Below are 21,304 nucleotides of genomic sequence, written 5' to 3' on the forward strand. Positions count from 1 at the left end.
CCCAGACTGAGCCCCTTCCTTCCTCTCCCCCTCTCCATCCCCCCGTCTCACCTCCTTCCCTTCCCCACAGCACCTGTATATATGTATATATGTTTGTACATATTTATTACTCTATTTATGTATTTTACTTGTACATATCTATTCTGTTTATTTTATTTTGTTAATATGTTTGGTTTTGTTCTCTGTCTCCCCCTTCTAGACTGTGAGCCCACTGTTGGGTAGGGACCATCTCTTTATGTTTCCAACTTGTACTTCCCAAGCGCTTAGTACAGTGCTCTGCACACAGTAAGCTCTCAATAAATATGATTGATTGATTGATTGATTTTTCTGGGGTAAAGAAATGTTTGCCAAGAGACATTTGTAAGTGAACATGCAGCAGCATATGGTATAGATACAAGGGGAAAGAGGCTGGAATCAGGGAGGCCGGAGTGGAGAGGCTGATGCAGTAGTTTAGCCACTGTATTATTATTATTATTATTAATAATAATGGTATTTGTTAAGCACTTACTATGTGCCAAGCACTGTTCTAAGCACTGAAAACCAGAGCATGTAGCAGAGCAGTAGCAGTTTGGTAGCAGTAGCAGTAAATAATAATATTATCAATACAATAATAATAATAATAATGGTATTTGTTAAGTGCTTACTATGTGACAAGCACTGTTCTAAGCACTGAAAACCAGAGCTTGTAGCAGAGCAGTATCAGTTTGGTGGAGACTAGACTGTGAGCCCGTTGTTGGGTAGGGGCCGTCTCTATATGTCGCCGACTTGTACTTCCCAAGCACTTAGTACAGTGCTCTGCACACAGTAAGCGCTCAATAAATATGATTGAATGAATGAATGAATGAGAGAAAGGGGCAGCGCTGCCTCATCAGGGGCCTGGGAGTCTGAAGGACTCTGTAACTTGCCTGCTGTGGGACCTTGGGCAAATCACTTCCCTTCTCTGGGCCACGGTTATCTCATCTGTAAAATGGGGATTGAGACCGTGTGTCCCATGTGGGACAGGGACTGTGTCCAACCCGATTTGCTTTTATCCACCCCAGCACTCAGTATAATGCCTGGTATATAGTAAGCACTTAACAAATCCCATAGTTATTATTATCATTATTTCCACTGTTATTATTATCTGGGATCAGCAATCTTAGAGAGGTAGCTAAAGTCACACAGCCCAACAATATTATCGCCTCAGGCCATTGGGTGTCAAGGGGAACTGCCACAGATAACAATAATAATCATTATCATAATAATTGTGGTATTGGTTAAGTGCTTACTATGTGCCAAGCACTGTACTGAGCGCTGGGGTAGATACAAGCTAATGGGTTGGACACAGTCCCTGTCCCACATAGGGCTCACAGTCTTACTCCCCATTTTACAGAGGAGGAAACTGAGGCCCAGAGAAGTTGAGTGACTTGCCCAGGGTCACATAGCAGACAAGTGGGAAGTCGGGATTAGAACCCAGGTCCTAGAACTCAGAAGCACAGAGACCAGAGAGGAAGGACCAAAGGATTTAGTCCATTTCTGCAGATCAATAGAAAGTAAACTTGGTGAGATGGCATTCATAGGGATTTCCAGGGTGACAAAGAGGACTCTGGATAAATGGCTCAAAAGGAGTAGAAAACCACTTAACTTCAACCACCCAGGCTGCCAGCCTGAACAGGCCGTAATATGTTTTCCTGTCTCACAGTTATTTCACAAACTTTCTCTGTTAAGTTGGTGTTAGAAAAAAATCATTATTAACACCTCCATCCTAGATACCTTACAGAAGCCTAGATGTGGGCTCACCGCATATTTGTTTTAAAACAGAAGTTCATGTATTTTATATGTACCTGTTCATTACAATTTAGCAGGGAGGCAGACACTTATATAGAGTCTAAAATAAAATTCAGACAGAGTAAAGGGAAACAAAAAAGCCTTATAACTTGGGCACCTCCTGGATCAGCAGTCAAATTGGATGTAAATACTAAACATTTTCAAAGGATACCAGAAGGCATCAAGGGAAATGAAGGCTCCCGGGTGCAATTAGTAGGTATTTTAAAAAATACAGAAAATGTACCTTATGCCAATTGTTAAAGACAAGATTTTTACAAATGGGTAGCCGCTATATTATGTTTTCTTAAATTCTCTGAATAGTACTGAGATCAGAAGCAGGATTTCTCTTTTGGGTTTTTGGCAAAAAAAGAACCCAAACATCATCTTTCAAATACTAAATACTCTCAATGGTTGTAATCGAAGATTTTAGGACTGAATAACCATGTAAGCTCCTTGTGAGCAGGGAACTTGTCTACCAACTTGGTTAATCAATCCATCGTATTTATTGAGCACTTACTGTGTGCAGAGCACTGTACTAGCGCTTGGGAGAGTACAATATAACAGAGTTGGTAGATATGTACCCTGCCCACAACGAGCTTACAGTCAAGGCGGGTACCGTACTCTCCCAAGGGCTTAATACAGTACTCTACAGGCAGAAAGTGCTCAATAAATATCACTAATGTATTGATGTAGCCAAGAAAATTATATTGAGAAGAGTGATCAGATGAAATAGTCAAACCTTTACTTCACTTTTCCTGCCATTACTTTGGTTTAAGACCTCATCACTCTAGTTGAGTTATTGAAGTAACGTCTTTACTGGTTTTCCTGTCTCAAACCTCTCACCACTTTGGTCTGTCCTACAAAGAGCAGCATGAATCATCTTTTAAAAACACTCTAAAGAACGTACCACTTCTCTCCCCAAAAATGTCCGGTGGTTACCCACTCTCCACCCAAGAGAACGTATCTACTCTCTTCTTCCCCTGCACTCAAGTTGGTCAGGAAACGAGTCTACCGATTCATTAATAATAATAATAGTGGTATTTGTTAAGCACTTATTATGTGCCAGGCACTGTACTAAGCACGGGGGTGGATATAGGCAAATCGGGTTGGACACAGACCCTGTCTCACATGGGGCTCACAGCCTTAATCCCCATTTTATAGACAAGGGAATTGAGGGCCAGAGAAGTACGGTGACTTGCCCAACGTCTCACAGCAGACAAGTGGCAGAGCCGGGACTGAAAGCCAGGTCCTTCTGACTCATCATCATCATCAATCATAATTATTGAGCGCTTACTATGTGCAGAGCACTGTACTAAGTGCTTGGGAAGTACAAATTGGCAACATATAGAGACAGTCCCTACCCAACAGTGGGCTCACAGTCTAAAAGGGGAAGACAGAGAACAAAACCAAACATACTAACAAAATAAAATAAATAGAATAGATATGTACAAGTAAAATAAATAAATAAATAGAGTAATAAATATGTACAAACATATATACATATATACAGGTGCTGTGGGGAAGGGAAGGAGGTAAGAAGGGGGGGATGGAGAGGGGGATGAGGGGGAGAGGAAGGAAGGGGCTCAGTCTGGGAAGGCCTCCTGGAGGAGGTGAGCTCTCAATAGGGCCTTGAAGAGAGGAAGAGAGCTAGCTTGGCGGATGGGCAGAGGGAGGGCATTCCAGGCCCGGGGGATGACGTGGGCCGGGGGTGGATGGAGGGACTCCCATGTTTGTGCTCTATCCACTAGGGCACTCTGTTATATTGTCCTCTCCCAAGCATTTAGGGCAGTGCTCTGCACATGGTAAATGCAAAAAAAATATCAATGATGATGGTGATCCCTGCAAAGTAACCTTCCAACTGGTTCTAGCTTGTAACTCTCTTGCTTTTGACTCACTGCCCTGGTCTTCCTTGGCAGAGAACTTCCCCTCTCAGCTCCACAAAACCACACCCTGACTCCTTTGAAACCCTCCAAATAACGTCATGTCTTGCGAGCAACATTCCCTCACTAAATCCCTTCTTCCCAGTTAGCTTCCCCATCAGAGAGACTACTTAAGACTTCTTGGGGAAATAATCTTATCGGTATGCTTATTTAATTGCTTACTTTTCTTTAGTGTTTGTCTCTACTCTTACAATTTTACACAGTAATTGTAGAAGTAGAGATTCAGTGAGAAGGCGGGCTTGGGAGGAATGAAATAAGTGAGATGAAGAGTAGAGATGGAGAGAGCGGATAAGTAAGGCGCGCTAAGAGCCTTGAAACCTTGAAACCAGGGTCACGCAGCCAGCAAGTGGCAGGTTTGGGATTAGAAGCCAGGTTTCCTTACTCCTAGGTCCATGGACTTTCCACTAAGCCATGGTTTTGTATTTAGGCTTGTCATTCGCTCAATCACTGGCATTTATTAAGCATTTCCTGTGTGCAGAACACTGAACTAAGTGCTGGGGAAAGTACAACACAGTTGGTCGATGAGATCTCTGCCCACAAGGAGCTTACAGTCTTCTACAGAGAAGGCAGGCTCTTGTAGAAGCTCCTTTTATTCTGGATCAAGCCAGTGTGATGCAGAAAGGGTGATGAGAAAGGAAAAAATAGAAATGGCTTACTTGTAACTGTGCCCACACTAAATAAACCTTTCTAAATTGAGGAGGAAGGTGTTTCTATTGGTTACTCAAACAGTCCATTGCTTAATTTTCCTTAGGTAGTCAGCCTGAATGGATAATTCAGGCACCAAAATGGATTTTTGAAGGCCTGAATTTTCCACTTATGATTTTCTGCAAGCAGCAGAAAATCTTCCATTGTACATTTCATTTGGATTTAAAAGACCAACCAGGGAAATAGGGAGGAAGGCAATTAGTGGTTGAGATTATGAAGCTTCTAGGGTAAACTTTTCAACAAAGAATGGAAAAACTTCTTCCTAGTTCTACACTCTAAAGCAGCATGGCTCAGTGGAAAGAGCCCGGGCTTGGGAGTCAGAGGTCATGGGTTCTAATCCCGGCTCCGCCAGTTATCAATTGTGTGACTTTGGGCAAGTGACTTAACTCCTCTGTGCCTCAGTTACCTCACCTGTAAAATGGGGATTAAGACTGTGAGCCCCACGCAGGGCAACCTGATCACCTTGTATCCCCTCCAGCTCTTAGACCAGTGCTTTGCATGTAGTAAGTACTTAAATACCATTATTATTATTATTATTACATCTATCATGGTGTTGTTTTGGGTCTTTTTTTTTTCCTTTTTGGAGGAGAGGGCTATTTGTTAAGCACTTACTATGTGCCAGGCACCGTACTAAGTACTGGGGTGGAGGCAAGCTTATCAGGTTGGACACAGTCCCTGTCCCACATGGATTAAGGCTCACAGTCTTAATCCCCGTTTTACAGATAAGGTAACTGAGGCACAAAGAAGTTAAGTAACTTGCCCAAGTCACTCAGCAGACAAGCAGCGTAGCCAGAATTAGAATCCAGAACCTGCTGACTCCCACTAGGCCTTGCTGCTTCTCAATTTGAGAGGTCCTAATTGAGAGGGGAATCAATCAATCAATCGTATTTATTGAGCGTTTACTGTGTGCAGAGCACTGTACTAAGCGCTTGGGAAGTACAAATTGGCAACATATAGAGACAGTCCCTACCCAACAGTGGGCTCATAGTCTAGAAGCAGCAAGACTGACACAACCTACTGGACAAAAAATTAACAAATGAAAATACCCTCAATTTAACAAATGGACCTCCAGCGTTATATTTCCTTTGAAAAACTTTCAAGCATATCAGGAAACAAATATGGAGTGCATGAAGTTTAAAGTATTTATTGTTCCATCCAAGGTTTAGCTTTTCCTTTCCCAAATAAATGTGGTAATAGGTTTAAAGTTAAAAATCAGGGAGGGGATGCAAGTCAGCCAATGTTAACAGGGAACAAGAGGGTGGAAAAGTTGATTCCAGTCTGCTGATCTAAATAAAACCTAGTCGAGATAACAGGCAATGTATTTTCACCAGCAGCAGAATTGAGATCCATGTAGACTTTTGCCCAGCTCATTGGAATATCGGGGCTCATGGGATATTTCTATATTGAGAATCAGCGAGGCTCAGTGGAAAGAGCACGAGCTTTGGAGTCAGCGGTCATGGGTTCAAATTCTGGCTCCGCCAATTAGCTGTGTGACTTTGGGGAAGTCACTTAACTTCTCTGTGCCTCAGTTACCTCATCTGTAAAAATGGGGATTAAGACAGTGAGCCCCCCGTGGGACAACCTGATCACCTTGTAACCTCCCCAGCATTTAGAACAGTGCTTTGCAGATAGTAAGCACTTAATAAACACCATTATTATTATTATTCTAGAGTTCTGTTTTCTCCCACATCCATTCTGTTACGCCATGAGACCACTGGACCAGCCAGTGGCTTTAGTCTAGCTGCAAGTAGAAGTCAGACATCTCAAACTGTTGGAAGGTGGTGTCCATTTTAATAATAATAATAATAATGGTATTTGTTAAGTGCTTACTATGTGCCAAGTACTGTTCTAAGCACTGGGGTAGGTACAAGGTAATCAGGTTGTCACACGTGGGGCTCACAACCTTACTCCCCATTTTACAGATGCAGTAACTGAGGCAAAGAGAAGTGAAGTGACTTGCCCAACATCACTGACAAGTGGAAGAGCCAGGATTAGAACCCATGTCCTCTGATTCCCAAGCCCGTGCTCTTTCTACTAAGCCACACTGCTGCATTTATAATAATTCATTCATTCATTCAATCATATGTATTGAGCACTTACTGTGTGCAGAGCACTGTACTAAGCGCTTGGGAAGTACAAGTCAGCAACATATAGACGGTCCCTACCCAACAACGGGCTCACAGTCTAGAAGGGGGAGACAGACAAAAAAAAAAACATGTAGACAGGTGTAAAAACCATTAGAATAAATAGAAATTGTAGCCATATGCACATCATTAATAGAGTAGTAAATATGTACAAGTAAAATAGACTAATAAATATGTACAAATATATACAAGTGTTGTGGGGTGGGGAAGGTGGTAGGGCAAGGGGAGGACCAAAAGGGAAGGGGAGGAGGAGAGGAAAAAGGGGACTTAATCTGGGAAGGCCTCTTGGAGGAGGTGATGGTATTTGTTAAGCTCTTACTGTATGCCAGGCATTGTACTAAGCGCTGGGGTGGATACAAGCAAATCGGGTTGGCCCCAGTTCCTGTTCCACGTGGGGCTCACAGTTTCAACCCCCATTTTATAGATGAGGTAACTGAGGCACAGAGAAATGAAGTGACTTGTCCAAGGTCACACTGCAGACAAGTGATGACGCCAGGATTAGAACTATGCAAGAATGGCCCGCTGGCCATCATTTGGCCCTTGTAAGGTGGAAGCAACATAGCTATCGTGGCTCAGTGGAAAGAGCACGGGCTTTGGAGTCAGAGGCCGTGGGTTCAAATCCCAGCTATGCCACTTGTCAGCTGTGTGACTTTGGGCAAGTCATTTCACTTCTCTGGGCCTCAGTTCCCTCATCTGTAAAATGGGGATGAAGACTGTGAGCCCCTCGTGGGACAACCTGATCACCTTGTACCTCCCCAATGCTTAGAACAGTGCTTTGCACATAGCACTTAATAAATGCTATTACTATTATTATACAAGATAATCAGGTCCCTCATTGAGATCATAATCTAAGTAGGAGGGAGTACAGGTTTTGAATCCCATTTAACTGTAAAGTGAGGATTTAATACCTGTTCTTCCTACTTAGACTGTGAGCCCCATGTGGGACAGGGACTCTGTCCAACTTGATTAATTTTTATCTACCACAGTGCTTAGAACAGTACTTGACACATAGTAAGCATTTAACAGATACCATAAAAGAGATTGTAGCCTCTTTCTTTAAAAAGAAACTGTTCCCTTATATAGTTTATACTGTACTTAACAGCAGAGCAAGAGTTTCTCCTGTAGTTTGCCTATAATCCACTTTTCACTTCTACATTTTGACCATTTTAACGCTTCCACATTTTCCCAAATACACTTATATAACAAAGGATAATTGCTAAAATGCCCATTTCTAAAATACGTTCCTTTGCTGTCCTCTCTCCCATCCCGTCTCCCAAATTGCGAAAGATTCAATAGTGGTAACAGCTTTCCGATTTCACCCACAGGCATTCAGGAATGTGAAACCAATCGTCTCACAATTCATCCTACGCAATCTACCTCAGGCATTCTCGTATCTTGTCCCTTAGCTGTTCTGCAGAGTGGTCAGGTGACTGCTCGTCTTGTCTTATGCCGTCGAGTCGTTTCCGACCCACAGACACACCGTGGACACATCTCTCCCAGGGCGCCCCGCTCTCCATCTGCCATTGTTCTGGTAGTGGATCCAGAGAGTTTTCTTGGTAAAAATACAGAAATGGTTTACCATCGCCGCCTTCTGCGCAGCAAACTTGAGTCTCCACCCTCGACTCTCTCCCAAGCCGCTGCTGCCCAGCACAGGTGAGTTTTGAGTATTTATTTTATTTTGTTGGTATGTTTGGTTCTGTTCTCTGTCTCCCCCTTTTAGACTGTGAGCCCACTGTTGGGTAGGGACTGTCTCTATATGTTGCCAACTTGTACTTCCCAAGCGCTTAGTACAGTGCTCTGCACACAGTAAGAGCTCAATAAATACGATTGATGATGATGATGATGATGAGTTGTAGCAGATTGCCTTCCACTCACTAGGCACTGGCCAAGCTAGGAATAGAATGGGTAGGCCTCTGCTTGACTCTCCCTCCCATAGCCAAGATTGGTAGAGTCCTGAAAGCTCTCCAAGTGTGACCCTGAGTGAGACAGATGACCGCATTGTCCTTAAAATGAGCACTGAGAAGCAGCATGGCCTAGTGGAAAGAGAACAATCATGGGAGTCAGAGGAACCGGGTTCAAATCCTAGCTCCACCCCTTTTCTATGGTATTTGTCAAGCACTGTTCTAAGCGCTGCGGTAGGTACAAATTAATTAGGTTGGGCACAGTTCCTGTTCTGCATGGGACTCATCATCATCATCATCAATCGTATTTATTCAGCGCTTACTATGTGCAGAGCACTGTACTAAGCGCTTGGGAAGTACAAACTGGCAACATACAGAGACAGTCCCTACCCAACATTGGGCTCACAGTCTAAGTAAGAGGGAAAACAGGTATCCTCACTCTACAGTTGAGGAAACTGAGGCACAGAGAAGTGACTTGCCCAAGGTCACACAGCATGAAATTGGCAGAGCTGGGATTAGAATCCAGGTTCTTCTGATTCCCAGGCCCGTGCTCTCTCTACTAAGCCACACTGCTTCTGTGTTCATTCTGAAGGCAGGGCAGTCACCTTACCACTCTGTAGGATGGCTAAGGGACAAGGTAGAAGGATGCCTGGATAGATTATATAGGAAAAGTAGGGAGATGATTGGTGGTCTAGTGGATAGAGCAGAGGCCTAGGAGTCAGAAGGACCTGGATTCTAATCCTAGCTCCGCCAGTCATCTCCTGCATGACCTTGGGCAAGTCACCTCACTTTTTTTTTTCGTATTTATTGAGCATTTACTGTGTGCAGAACACTGTACTAAGCTCTTGGGAAGTACAAGTTGGCAACATATAGAGACAGTCCCTACCCAACAGTGGGTTCACAGTCTAAAAGGGGGAGACAGAACAAAACCAAACATACTAACAAAATAAAATAAACAGAATAGATATGTACAAGTAAAATAAATAAATAGAGTAATAAATATGCACAAACATATATACATATATACAGGTGCCGTGGGGAAGGGAAGGAGGTAAGATGGGGGGGATGGAGAGGGGGACGAGGGGGAAAGGAAGGAAGGGGCTCAGTCTTGGATCTCTGCTTAGAGAAGCAGCATGGCTCAGTGGAAAGAGCCCGGGCTTTGGAGTCAGGAGTCATGGGTTCGAATCCCAACTCTGCCAGTTGTCAGCTGTGTGACTGTTGGGCAAGTCACTTCACTTCTCTGGGCCTCAGTTCCCTCATCTGGGGTCCTGGGGCGGGGTTGTCCGTCGTGGGCGTCGTGCCTGGGGGCGCAGGTGCCTCGGCCCTGGACGAGGGCGTGGAGGGGCAGGTCGGCGCCCGGGCTCGGGTAGCAGCGCAGCCCGTGGGCGCAGCGCGGGGTGTAGACACCGCTCTGGGCCTCAGTTACCTCATCTGTAAAATGGGAATTATGACTATTAGCCTCTTTTGAGACAGGGAGCGTGTCCAACCTGATTAGTTTGTATCTACCCCAGTGCTTAGAACAGCGTTTGACACGTGGCGAATGCAAATATCACCATTATTATCGAATGTCTCCGTTGTTGGGTAGGGACCGTCTCCATATATTGCTGATTTGCACTTCCCAAGTGCTTAGTACAGTGCTCTGCACACAGTAGGCTCTCAATAAATACGATTGAATGAATGAAGTCAGAAAGCCATCTGCTATGTGACCTTGGACAAGTCACTTCACTGTGCCTCAGTTACCTCATATGTAAAATGGAATTTAAGACTGAGCCCCAACCTGAGCCCCAAGATTGTGCCCAACCAGATTAGGTTGTATCTTCCCCATCACTTAGTAGAGTGGCTGGCACATGTAATAAGTGCTTAATACCATTAAAAAAAAAAACAATAAAAAACACTTCTCCTTTGGGACCCATGATTTCACCTCAGTAAATGGCCATAGCCCATAAAAGGAGATTGATATACACATTGCTGCTTGCAATTAACGCCTGAAAACAAATATCTTCATTGAAAATATGATTTTTAGTATTTGAATTGTGGCTCGAGGAATGATACATTTATTAAGAATATAACGCAACACACTAATGAATAATCACATCAGCTGTCTACAGTCAATTGCTCCCAAGGGTCTTTTAGTTGCCCTAATTATAGACGTATGAAAGATGAGGTGGAAATTGAGTTTGTCTCCGTGTTGGGAAGCAGTGTGCCTAGTAGAAAGAGCACGGGCCTGGGATCAGGGGATGTGGGTTCTAATCCCTGTTCTGCCACTTGTCATGGTGTGACCTTGGGCAAGTCACTTCACTTCTCTGTGTCTCAGTTACCTCATCTGTAAAATGGGGATTAAGACAGTGAGCCCCAAGTGGGATAACCAGATTACCTTGTATCTACCCAGTGCTTAGAACAGTCCTTGGCACATAGTAAACACTAAACAAATACTGTAATTATTATTATTGTTATTATTCACCTCTCTGTGCCTCAGTTTCCTCAGCTGCAAAATGGGGATTCAATCCCTGTTCTCCATCCTACTTAGACTGTGAGCCCCATGTGGGACGAGGACTGTTTTTGGCCTTGTATCTTCTCCAATCAATCAATCGCATTTATTGAGTGCTTACTGTGTGCAGAGCACTGTACTAAGCACTTGGGAAGTACAAGTTGGCAACATTTAGCATTCAGAACAGTTCTTAATACATGGTAAGCACTTAAAATTCCATAAAAAGGGGCAGATTCTTTGGCAAATACCTAATGAGAGGTTTTTCTGGCTGTTAGTATCATTTCATTCTGTGTCAACTAAGCTACAACTGAATACATTAAGAGTAAATGTTTGCAATGGTTTCTCAGTTACGCTATAGTTTTTCTTGATAGTTTTTAGGCATCTATGTGTAGACTATGTTTTTCTTCAATACTCCTCCCATCCACCAGCCTGTTTCCCTAATGGGCACACAATGCTAAAAAAAAATGCAGAGAAGTAGTGCGTCTAGTGGAAAGTGCACAGACCCGGGAGTCAGAGGACTTGGGTTCTAATCTCTGCACTGCCACTTGCCTGCCGTGTGACCTTGGGTGAGTCACTTCACTTCCAGCACTTAGAACAGTGGCTGGCACATAGTAAGCGTTTAACACATACGATCATTATTATTCTCTGTGTCTCAGCGCTTAACAAATACGATCCTTATTATTTTCTGTGTTTCAGTTTCCTCAACTGTAAAATGGGAAGTCAATCCCTTTTCTCCCTTCTGCTTAGACTGTGACCCCCATGTGAGACAGGGACCAGAGAGAAGCAGTGTGGCTGGAGAAGCAGTGTGGCTCAGTGGAAAGAGCACGGGCTTTGGAGTCAGAGGTCACGGGTTCAAATTCCGGCTCTGCCGACTGTCAGCTGTGTGACTTTGGGCAAGTCGCTTCACTTCTCTGCGCCTCAGTTCCCTCATCTGTAAAATGGGGGTTAAGACTGTGAGCCCCCCATGGGACAACCTGATCACCTTGTAAGCTCCCTGGCACTTAGAACAGTGCTTTGCACATAGTAAGTGCTTAATAAATGCCATTATTATTATTATGTCCAGTTTGATTAACTTGGAGCTACTCCAGCACTTAGAACAGTGTTTGATACAAAGCAAGATTTAACTGCCATCATCATTCTGCCTCAACTTCAAGGAGGAGCAAGCATTTCATGATGGAAGAGTCCTTATACTTATAAGAAATTGGTCAAGAAAGGCTTCTTGGGAGAGATAGGACTTTAGTTGAGCATTGAAGAAGGGGAGAGCAGTGGCTGGTTGAATGTGAAGAGGAAAGCCAGACTCTTCAGAGCCCATAATGCCTTCCTCATGGCCCAAACTGCCCTAATCCTCCTTGACATCATTCTTCCTTGGCTGTGAATCCCTTAAGCCCAGCCTCACAGCACTTAACAACAATAACAATAATAATAATAGTATTTATTAAGCACTTACTATGTGTCAAGCACTGTTCTAAGACACAATCTAATTGGGTTGGACACAGTCCTTGTCCCACATGGTGCTCACAGTCTTAATCCCCATTTTACAGATGAGGGAACTGAAGCACAGAGAACTTAAGTGACTTGTCCAAGGTGGAGCTGGGACTAGAACCCAGGTCCTTTTGAATTCCAGACCCATGCTGTATCCACTAGGCCATGCTGCTTCACTTATGTGCATATCCTCCTGCTCTACTATTTACTCTATCTGCAATTTATTTTATTATTAATAATAATAATGATGACAGTATTTGTTTGGCGCTTACTATATGCCAAGCACTGTTCTAAGCACTGGGGTAGATACATGGTAATCAGGTTGTCCCACGTGGGGCTCACAGTCTTAATCCCCATTTTACAGATGAGGGAACTGAGGCACAGAGAAGTTAAGTGACTTGCCCAAAGTCACACAACAATGTCTGCATTTGGATTTGTACCCTTCATTCACCCCACCCTCCACACTCATGTACATATCCATAGTTCATTTAATGTCAGTACCCCCCTGAGGATTGTGAGCTACTTGGGGACTTCTCCTCACTTCCCCTCACAACTTGCTCTTTCAGCTCTTCTACGAAGTTTGTCGCTAAATCCTGTTTTTCCTTTGCAATTTATCCTTAATCCACCCCTTCCTCTGCACCTAAATGGCCACCACCCTAGTTCAAGGGTGCTGGCTAGACATGTATCTGTTTATTGTTATATTGTACTCTCCCAAGTGCTTAGTATAGTTCTCTGCACACAATAAGCGTTCAATAAATGAGATTGAATGAATTAATGAATCCTAACTCATCTTCCTGTTTCCAGCTTTTCACCTCTTCAGTCCATCCTTCATTCTGCTGCCCAAATAGGATTTCTTTTTTCCTGAACACATCCCTCCTCTCTTAAAAAACCTTTAATGGTTATCCATTCCTCTCCACAACAAGCAGAAGCTTCTGGTCATTGGCTTTAAGGACTCCATCAACTCTCTCCTTCTTACTCTGCTCCCTGACCAAATTCCAAATTTCTCTTTCATTCCTCCAAAGCTCAACTCACTAGGTGCCTGGTTTTTAACTCTTCCACCCCTGGTCTCTTCTTCCACACCCTCCACTGGCTAGAAATTTCCTCCCCAGCCATATCAAACACAACTCTAACCGTCTTCAAACCACGTCTTCTAGGAAGCTTTCTCTGATGCATTTTTTTCTTTTCCCATGTTCCATCTGAGCGCTCACAACCAAGCATGGCACGTGGGATGGCATAGTGGACAGAGCACAGGCTCGGGAGATGGATGGTCCTGGGTTCTAATCCCAGCTCCACCTCTTGTGTGCTGCGTGAACTTGGGCAACTCATCCATTCATTCATTCATTCAATCGTATTTATTGAGCACTTACTGTGTGCAGAGCACTGTACTAAGTGCTTGGGAAGTACAAGTTGGCAACATACAGAGACGGTCCCTACCCAACAGCAGGCTCACAGTCTAGAACGGGGAGACAGAGAACAAAACAAAACATATTAACAAAATAAAATAAATAGAATAAATATGTACAAATAAAATAGAGTAATAAATATGTACAAACATATATACATATATACAGGTATATACATATATACAGATATATATGTTATATATGTTATACATATATACATACACATATATATCATTTAATTCTCTGGGTCTGTAAAATGGGGATTGAAACTGTGAGCCCCACATGGGACAGGGCCTACGTCCAACCCAATTTACTTGTATCCACCCCAGGGCTTAGTACAGTGCCTGGCACCTAATAAGTGCTTAACAAACCCCACAATTATTATTATTAAGCCTATTAATAACTAAGCATTTACCTATACTCATATCCATCTTTCCAGTTTCTTCTTTCTCTCACTCTCCCCCTTTAGATTATAAGCTCCTCAAGGGCATCAGTCGTGACTTCCACTCCTACTGTACTCTCCCAACAGCCTACTACAATGGTCTGTACATGGACACTCAAATACAACTGATTGATAATAGCTCAAGCTATACATTGAGCCTTACTGCATTGCAGATCACTGTACTTAGAGTTGGCAGGCACATTTCCTTCCCGCATGGAGCTTAGAGTTTCAACGGGGAGACAAATATTCCAGAAAGTTACGGATTTGTACATAAAAGTGCTGTGGGGCTGAAGGTGGGGTAAATATATGCTTAAAGGCTACAGAACCAAGTACATAGGAGATGCAGAAGGGAGAGGAAGGAAATGAGGGCTTGGTTGGGAAAGATTAGCTCACATCTACTGGGTTAGCAGGAAAGAAGAATTAGATAGTAAACTGGAAATCATTTACATAGTCTCAAAGACAAAACTAAGAAAAAACTTATTGATGATGATAATAATAATAAGAGGGGTATTTGTTAGGCACTCACTAAGTGCCAAAAGCTCTACTGTTTGCTGTTGAAACAAGGTAATCAGATCAGACATAGCCCCTGTCCCACATGGGAGTCACAGTGTAAGGAAGGGGAAGAACAGACATTTTATAGATGAGGAAACCGAGGCCTAGAGATGTGAATTGCCTAAGGTCACACAGCAGACAAGTGGTAGGGAGTAGAATAAGAACCCAGGTCCCCTGAATCCCAGGCTTAAGCATTTTCCACTAGACCATGCTTCTTCTCCGATAAATAGTTTTCAGAATATGAACTCCCATACAACAGAGATTGGGTCTTTTGAGGGCAAGTCCCTAAATATCATCTACAACAGCAATTGCAAACATTTTATACATATCCTTAAGATAACAGGAGAAAGACAAGTACTTACTACAGGGTATTACATCCAGTGGGAGCCCAATAAAACCCATTACCACTTCTCCATTAATCAAAGCAACTTTAAGCATTCAGTGGGGCATTTCCCTTGGAAAGTTTCCAAATTTAGGGAAGAGAGCATTGGGCAGAGATGATTATACAGAATAACTGATAGATCAGCAAAGGTGAACAAAGGAAGTGAGTTTAGAAAGAGGGCAACTGCAAAGAAAGAAACTCGATCTGATCTTGGAAAGTAAATACAGGAGGTCATTTTGAAAATAAGAGTGTACCCTAGAAAATACAGAAGAAATCAGAGTCAGAAACAGTTTGCTTTACCGTTGCTTGTCAGTTTACTGTAGAGGGGTGAGAGCCTGCTGTGCAATGAATCTGAACAGATACTGCAATGGGCAATGGGTCAACTGGCAAGATTTTAATGAAAACACACTGTTACAATATATCCAGGATAACCTTGAGAATGGATTTTAGTTCCTTTCATTTTTTCCAGATAATACTGTAGGGAAGCAGAATAAACAGAAAGCGTTGTGTTTGGGAAGCGATTGTTCAAATAATGAACAAGTGGAACACAAGAGACCCTCATTAATCATCCTGTAATCAGACAGCCTGAATATGTGGGGAACGGGCACGAGGGTGTCGATGCCGCCTGGATGTAAAAACACAGCTCTATGGGGCTAGGTGGTCCCCAAACTTAATTACTTGAATCGAACTGAAATCTTTCATGATTCCAGAAACAACTAGCACCACCTCCCTGAACCTGGCTTACAATCAAAGACTTTGACGAGTGACATTTTTACCAAGTGAACTTCCCAGGCCATGAAATCATGCAGAGCTTGCCATTGTTAAGCACTTACCCTCCTGAAGGCATTGCTCCAAAATGGAGACAAAAAATCCCCCCACCTTCACCCTGGGGCATCTGTAAACACCAGGCACCCACCGTTCCTCCCTACCACCATCCCCAATAACTTCAAAAGATTCCTCCATCTGGGATCCTGCTTGATTCAGCCTTTGCTCTACCAGGAATTTCATTTGAGAGGTTTAATTTCTAAAATGATTTCCCGTCCGGAAATAAGTGGCACCTATTCAGTAAACTCGGCCCTCACGGAGCTTCCTTCTTGCCCCTTCTTGAAAAAAGTGCAGAATCCCTTTCGGGAAACAAGTCGTGCTCCAAACTCCAAAGTTTAAAAGGCAGTAATTTACTACCCGGTAATATAACATTCTAGTAATCAATGAAAATAGTAAACCTCCAATGCTGTCATTAAAAATAGATTTATTGAGGAAACAACTGCCTATCATCGTAGCTTAAAGGGTGTGTCACCAGGTGGAGTTTTATTTTATTTCTGTTAAAACCTTGTGCAACATTCCCACCTTCTGCCTCTCCACTTTATGCCGGTTCACGATTCCCGGAACGAGTGGGATATTGGCGAGGTGCCTGGGTGAATCAGCCTTCTCTGTGGCCTAATGAAATCACAGTTTCAGTATGTCCCGAAGAGGAAAGGCACAGGAAAGTAGACCCCAAAAAATAAAAAAATAAAAAAAAAATTGAAAGCTTCCAATAATGGTGAGCTTTTAGTTCCCGGAAGAGTCAAAGAGAATACACCGATTGTACGATTGCGTCACAGCTTCACGTAGTCCGCTCAAAGAACCAAAATTGAAGAACCATTAAAGTGCAGTTGGTGATTTACTCAAATGTCTTCCAGCCCATTTGAATCAACTTCGATACAAAGCGGAAACAGGAATTGGAACAGTGAACACATTACCTGTGACTAAAAAACACTGGCCAAAAATACTTAATTTTTTTTAAACTAGGGATCTTTTCCCCCTCCTCCCAATATTTTTATTCTATAATTCCTGAGGTGAGAAGGACGAGTAGCTCTTCATAGGTCCAGTTCATAAAAAGTAGCTTTGAGACTTGAGAGTCACGGTCAGCCAGCTGACCAGAGTCAGGCACAGCTTTTCTTTCCTGCTTCAAAATCGAGCCTTTTTATGAAAATACAAGTCCAAACCATGGGAGAATCTGCAGAGTCATTTTTCCACAACAGCTAGAGCCTTCTCTGCATTTCCTCTGGGAAATGGAGGCCTGAAGTTTCATTTTCTCTTGGCGGTGGGTTTTCAGCTAATAAGTATCAAGTTGTCATCGCCGCCTTGCCTGTACACAGAGATGGGAGGGAAAAAACAACAACTGAGATAGGATGACAACAGAATTCTCAACTGTTACTGAGAAAGATAATGAACGTAGAATATTAGTCACATTTAACCCACCACACACTATTACATTTTTCAACACAGTGGATGATTTCAAAATGAGGAATTTTCCTACTTACAGGGCCGATGACTTGTTTTGTAAAGGAAATGGATTTTTATTTCTTTTTAATAGGCTAATGCTTCTTACAAACATTTGAAGGAGGCTAGACAGAGATGGCCAAATCATATGCTCTCTGCCATCCCAGAATTTTCGGGGCAGGGACTGTAGGATGCAACGGTCAACCAATGTGAGAAGTAGCATGGCCTAGTGGAAAGAGCATAGGCCTGAGAATCAGAAGGATCTGGGTTCTAATCCTGCCTCTGCTACGTGTCTGCTCTGTGATCTTGGGGAAGTCACTTAACTTCTTTGTGCCTCAGATACCTCATCTGTAAAATGGGGGGTAAGACTGTGAGCCCTAGAATTTGTCCAACCTGATTAGCTTGTATCTATCCCAGTGCTTAGCACAGTACCTGGCACATAGTAGGGACTTAACAAATACCATAAAAAAACACTAAAAAAACCTTTCCTCTACCCTCTCCCATTTGTCCCTTTCTTCCTTCTCTGCCACCTTTTTTTTAATGGTATTTATTAAGCACTTACTATGTGCCAGGCACTGTTCTAACCGCTGGGATAGATACAAGATAATCGGGTTGGACATAGTCCATGTTCCACATAGGGCTCACACTCTTAATCCCCATAGAAGCAGCGTGGCTCAATGGAAGAAGCATGGGCTTGGGAGTCAGAGGTCATGGGTTCAAATCCCAGCTCCACCAGTTGGCAGCTGTGTGACTTTGGGCAAGTCACTTAACTTCTCTGTGCCTCAGTTACCTCATCTGTAAAATGGGGATGAAGACTGTGAGCCCCACGTGGGACAATCTGATCACCTTGTATCTTCCCCAGCGCTTAGAACAGTGCTTTGCACATAGTAAGTGCTTAACAAATGCCATCATTATTTTACAGAGGGCTATGTATATATGTTTGTACATATTTATTACTCTATTTATTTATTTATTTATTTTATTTGTACATATCTATTCTATTTATTTTATTTTGTTAGTATGTTTGGTTTTGTTCTCTGTCTCCCCCTTTTAGACTGTGAGCCCACTGTTGGGTAGGGACTGTCTCTATATGTTGCCAATTTGTACTTCCCAAGCACTTAGTACAGTGCTCTGCACATAGTAAGCGCTCAATAAATATGATTGATGATGATGAAGCACAGAGAAGTTAAGTGACTTGCCCAAGGTCACACAGCAGACAAGTTGTGGAGCCGGGATTAGAACCATTGTCTCTGTCCCACCCTATTCCTTCCACTCCCCTCTTTTCCTGACTCTTTATCCCGGTCATCCAGGAACCCTGCCCACCTTCACTCAATCAGTCATATTTATGGAGTGCTTACTGTATGCAGGACTCTATACTAAGCACTTGGAAGAGTATAACACAATTTAACAGACACATTCCCTGCCCACAACGACCTTAGAGTCTAGAGAGGGAGACAGACATATAGACATAAGTGCTGTAGGGCTGGGCGATGTAGAGGGAGTGGGAAAAGAGGAAATAAGGGCTTAGTACGGGTAGGCCTCTTGTTGGAGATGTGCCTTCAATAAGGCTCTGAAGGTGGGAAGGGTAATTGTCGGTCTTCTGGAATCATTTGTACCATCTAAGATAACCAGTTACAGACACTATCATTTTCTTCAGGATTTTCTTAGTGGGGAGAGGAGTAAGACAAATGAAAAAAAAAAACACATTGTTTTTGTACACATGCCTCCAAAACAAAAAGTAGAAATTTTGCTTCTGGCACTCAGGAGTAGGACAGTTCATTCATTCATTTAATCATATTTATTGAGCGCTTACTGTGTGCAGAGCACTGTACTAAGTGCTTGGGAAGTACAATTTGACAACATATAGAGATGGTCCCTACCCAATAACGGGCTCGCAGTCTAGAAGGGGAGACAGACAACAAAACAAAACACGTAGAAAGGTGTCAAAATCGTCAGAACAAGTAGAATTAAAGCTATATGCACATCATTAACAAAATCAATAGAATAGTAAATATGTACAAGTAAAATAGAGTAATAAATCTGTACAAATATATATACAAGTGTTGTGGGGAGGGGAAAGAGGTAGGGCAGGGGGGATGGGGAGGAGGAGAGGAAAAAGGGGGCTCAGTCTGGGAAGGCCTCCTGGAGGAGGAGAGCTCTCAGTAGGGCTTTGAAGGGAGGACGAGAGCTAGCTTGGTGGGGTAGATGGAAGGTCCCACATGGGGCTCATCTTCCAAATAGGAGAGAGAAGAGGTATTGATTGAATCTACATTTTGCCGATGAGGGAGCTGAGGCCCAGTTCATGGATAAGATGGGAAAATGCAGGCTCATGTAATGTAAAGTGATGGTTTAGTCTAGCCTAATAATTATGGTATTTGTTAAGCGCCTATGTGCCACACAATGTACTAAGCACTGGGGTGGATACAAGCAAATCATTTGAACACAATCCATGTCCCACATGGGGCTCACAGTCTTAATCCTCATTTTACAGAGGAGATAACTGAGGCACAGCAAAGTGAAGTGACTTGCTCAAGGCCACCCAGCAGACAAGCGGCGGTGCTAGGATTAGAACCCATGACCTTCTGACTCCCAGGCCCGTGGCTTTATTCACTATGTATGCTGCTTCCCAAACCCACCTCCTTGCCAAATTTATCACAGACATCATGGCAATTTAATATAATCTGGAATGTACGTTAAAGACCCAGCTAAAGCATCTGACTTTCAGCAGAAAATCCAAGCCCCAGTCTGAACATGCAAAACAATTTCAAGCCCTAACTGAGCATATGATTATGGCTTTTTCAAGACATTTTACTTATGGGTGCTCTAGGCTCTAACCTTGAAAACAAATGTTTATTCCAATCTTCAAATCCCTCTGCTCCCTCTATCCAATATGTAGAAACAAAGTACTTGAAATTCCTTTCCCATTCTCCGTCCCACTAAGACTATGAGCCCTGTGTGGGAACTGATTAACTTCCATCTACCCCAGCGCTTAGAACAGTGCTTGACACACAGTGAGCACTTTAATACCGTAATTACTTACTATTTCCTATTTTAATAAAAAATTTATTTGCTACATAGCATCATATGTCAATCATCCAATGGTATTTACTGTGCACCTACTATGTGCAGAGCAAAGTACTCAGCACTTGGGAGAGTATGAGAAGTAGCATGGTGTAATGGATAGAGCACGGGCCTGGGACTCAGAAGGTCACAGGTTCTAATTCCGGTTCTGCCACTTGTCTGCTGTGTGACCTTGGGAAAGTCACTTCACTTCTCTGGGCCCCAGTTACCTCATCAGGGAAATGGTGATCGAAACTGTGAGCCCCACGTGGGACAGGGACTGTGTCCAACTCACTTTGCTTATATCAATTCCAATGCTTAGTACAGTGCCTGGCACATCATAATAATAAATGATGGTATTTGTTAAGTGCTTACTATGTGCCAAGCACTGTTCTGAGCGCTGGGGTAGATACAAGGTAATCGGGTTGTCCCACATCGGGCTCACAGTCTTAATCCCCATTTTACAGATGAGGGAACTGAGGCACAGAGAAGTTAAGTGGCTTGCACAGCAGACAAGTGGCAGAGCCGGGATTAGAACCCACGTCCTCTGACTCCCAAACCCGGGCTCTTTCCACTAAGCCACACATCATCATCATCATTATTATTATTATTATTATTATTATTATTATTATTATTATTATTCTATACAACATAATTAGCAGACAGGCTAAGGACCTTTCACTAGGTTTCAAACAGCTTGAGGTTTTAGGCAAACCACCTCAATCAATCGAGAAACG

At 43.0% G+C, this 21,304-nt stretch overlaps 1 protein-coding gene and 1 non-coding gene across 2 annotated transcripts in view; both read right to left on the reverse strand.

Moving 5' to 3' along the window:
- Positions 1–8,443: 8,443 nt before the first annotated feature.
- On the reverse strand, positions 8,444–8,581 carry LOC119927524. The gene has a single exon (XR_005450519.1). It is a non-coding gene; the product is annotated as a small nucleolar RNA SNORA7 (small nucleolar RNA).
- A 7,893-nt stretch (positions 8,582–16,474) lies between these two features.
- MCOLN2 (mucolipin TRP cation channel 2) overlaps positions 16,475–21,304 on the reverse strand; it is a 68,129-nt gene continuing 63,299 nt past the window's right edge. Inside the window, exon 14 of the mRNA XM_038746007.1 lies at positions 16,475–17,373. Within this exon, the coding sequence (XP_038601935.1) occupies positions 17,337–17,373 (37 nt within the window). The 3' untranslated portion in view covers positions 16,475–17,336. The remainder of the gene's footprint in view (positions 17,374–21,304) is intronic.

The sequence above is a fragment of the Tachyglossus aculeatus genome, chromosome 4, assembly GCF_015852505.1.
Source record: "Tachyglossus aculeatus isolate mTacAcu1 chromosome 4, mTacAcu1.pri, whole genome shotgun sequence".
NCBI classification, from domain to species: Eukaryota; Metazoa; Chordata; class Mammalia; order Monotremata; family Tachyglossidae; genus Tachyglossus; species Tachyglossus aculeatus.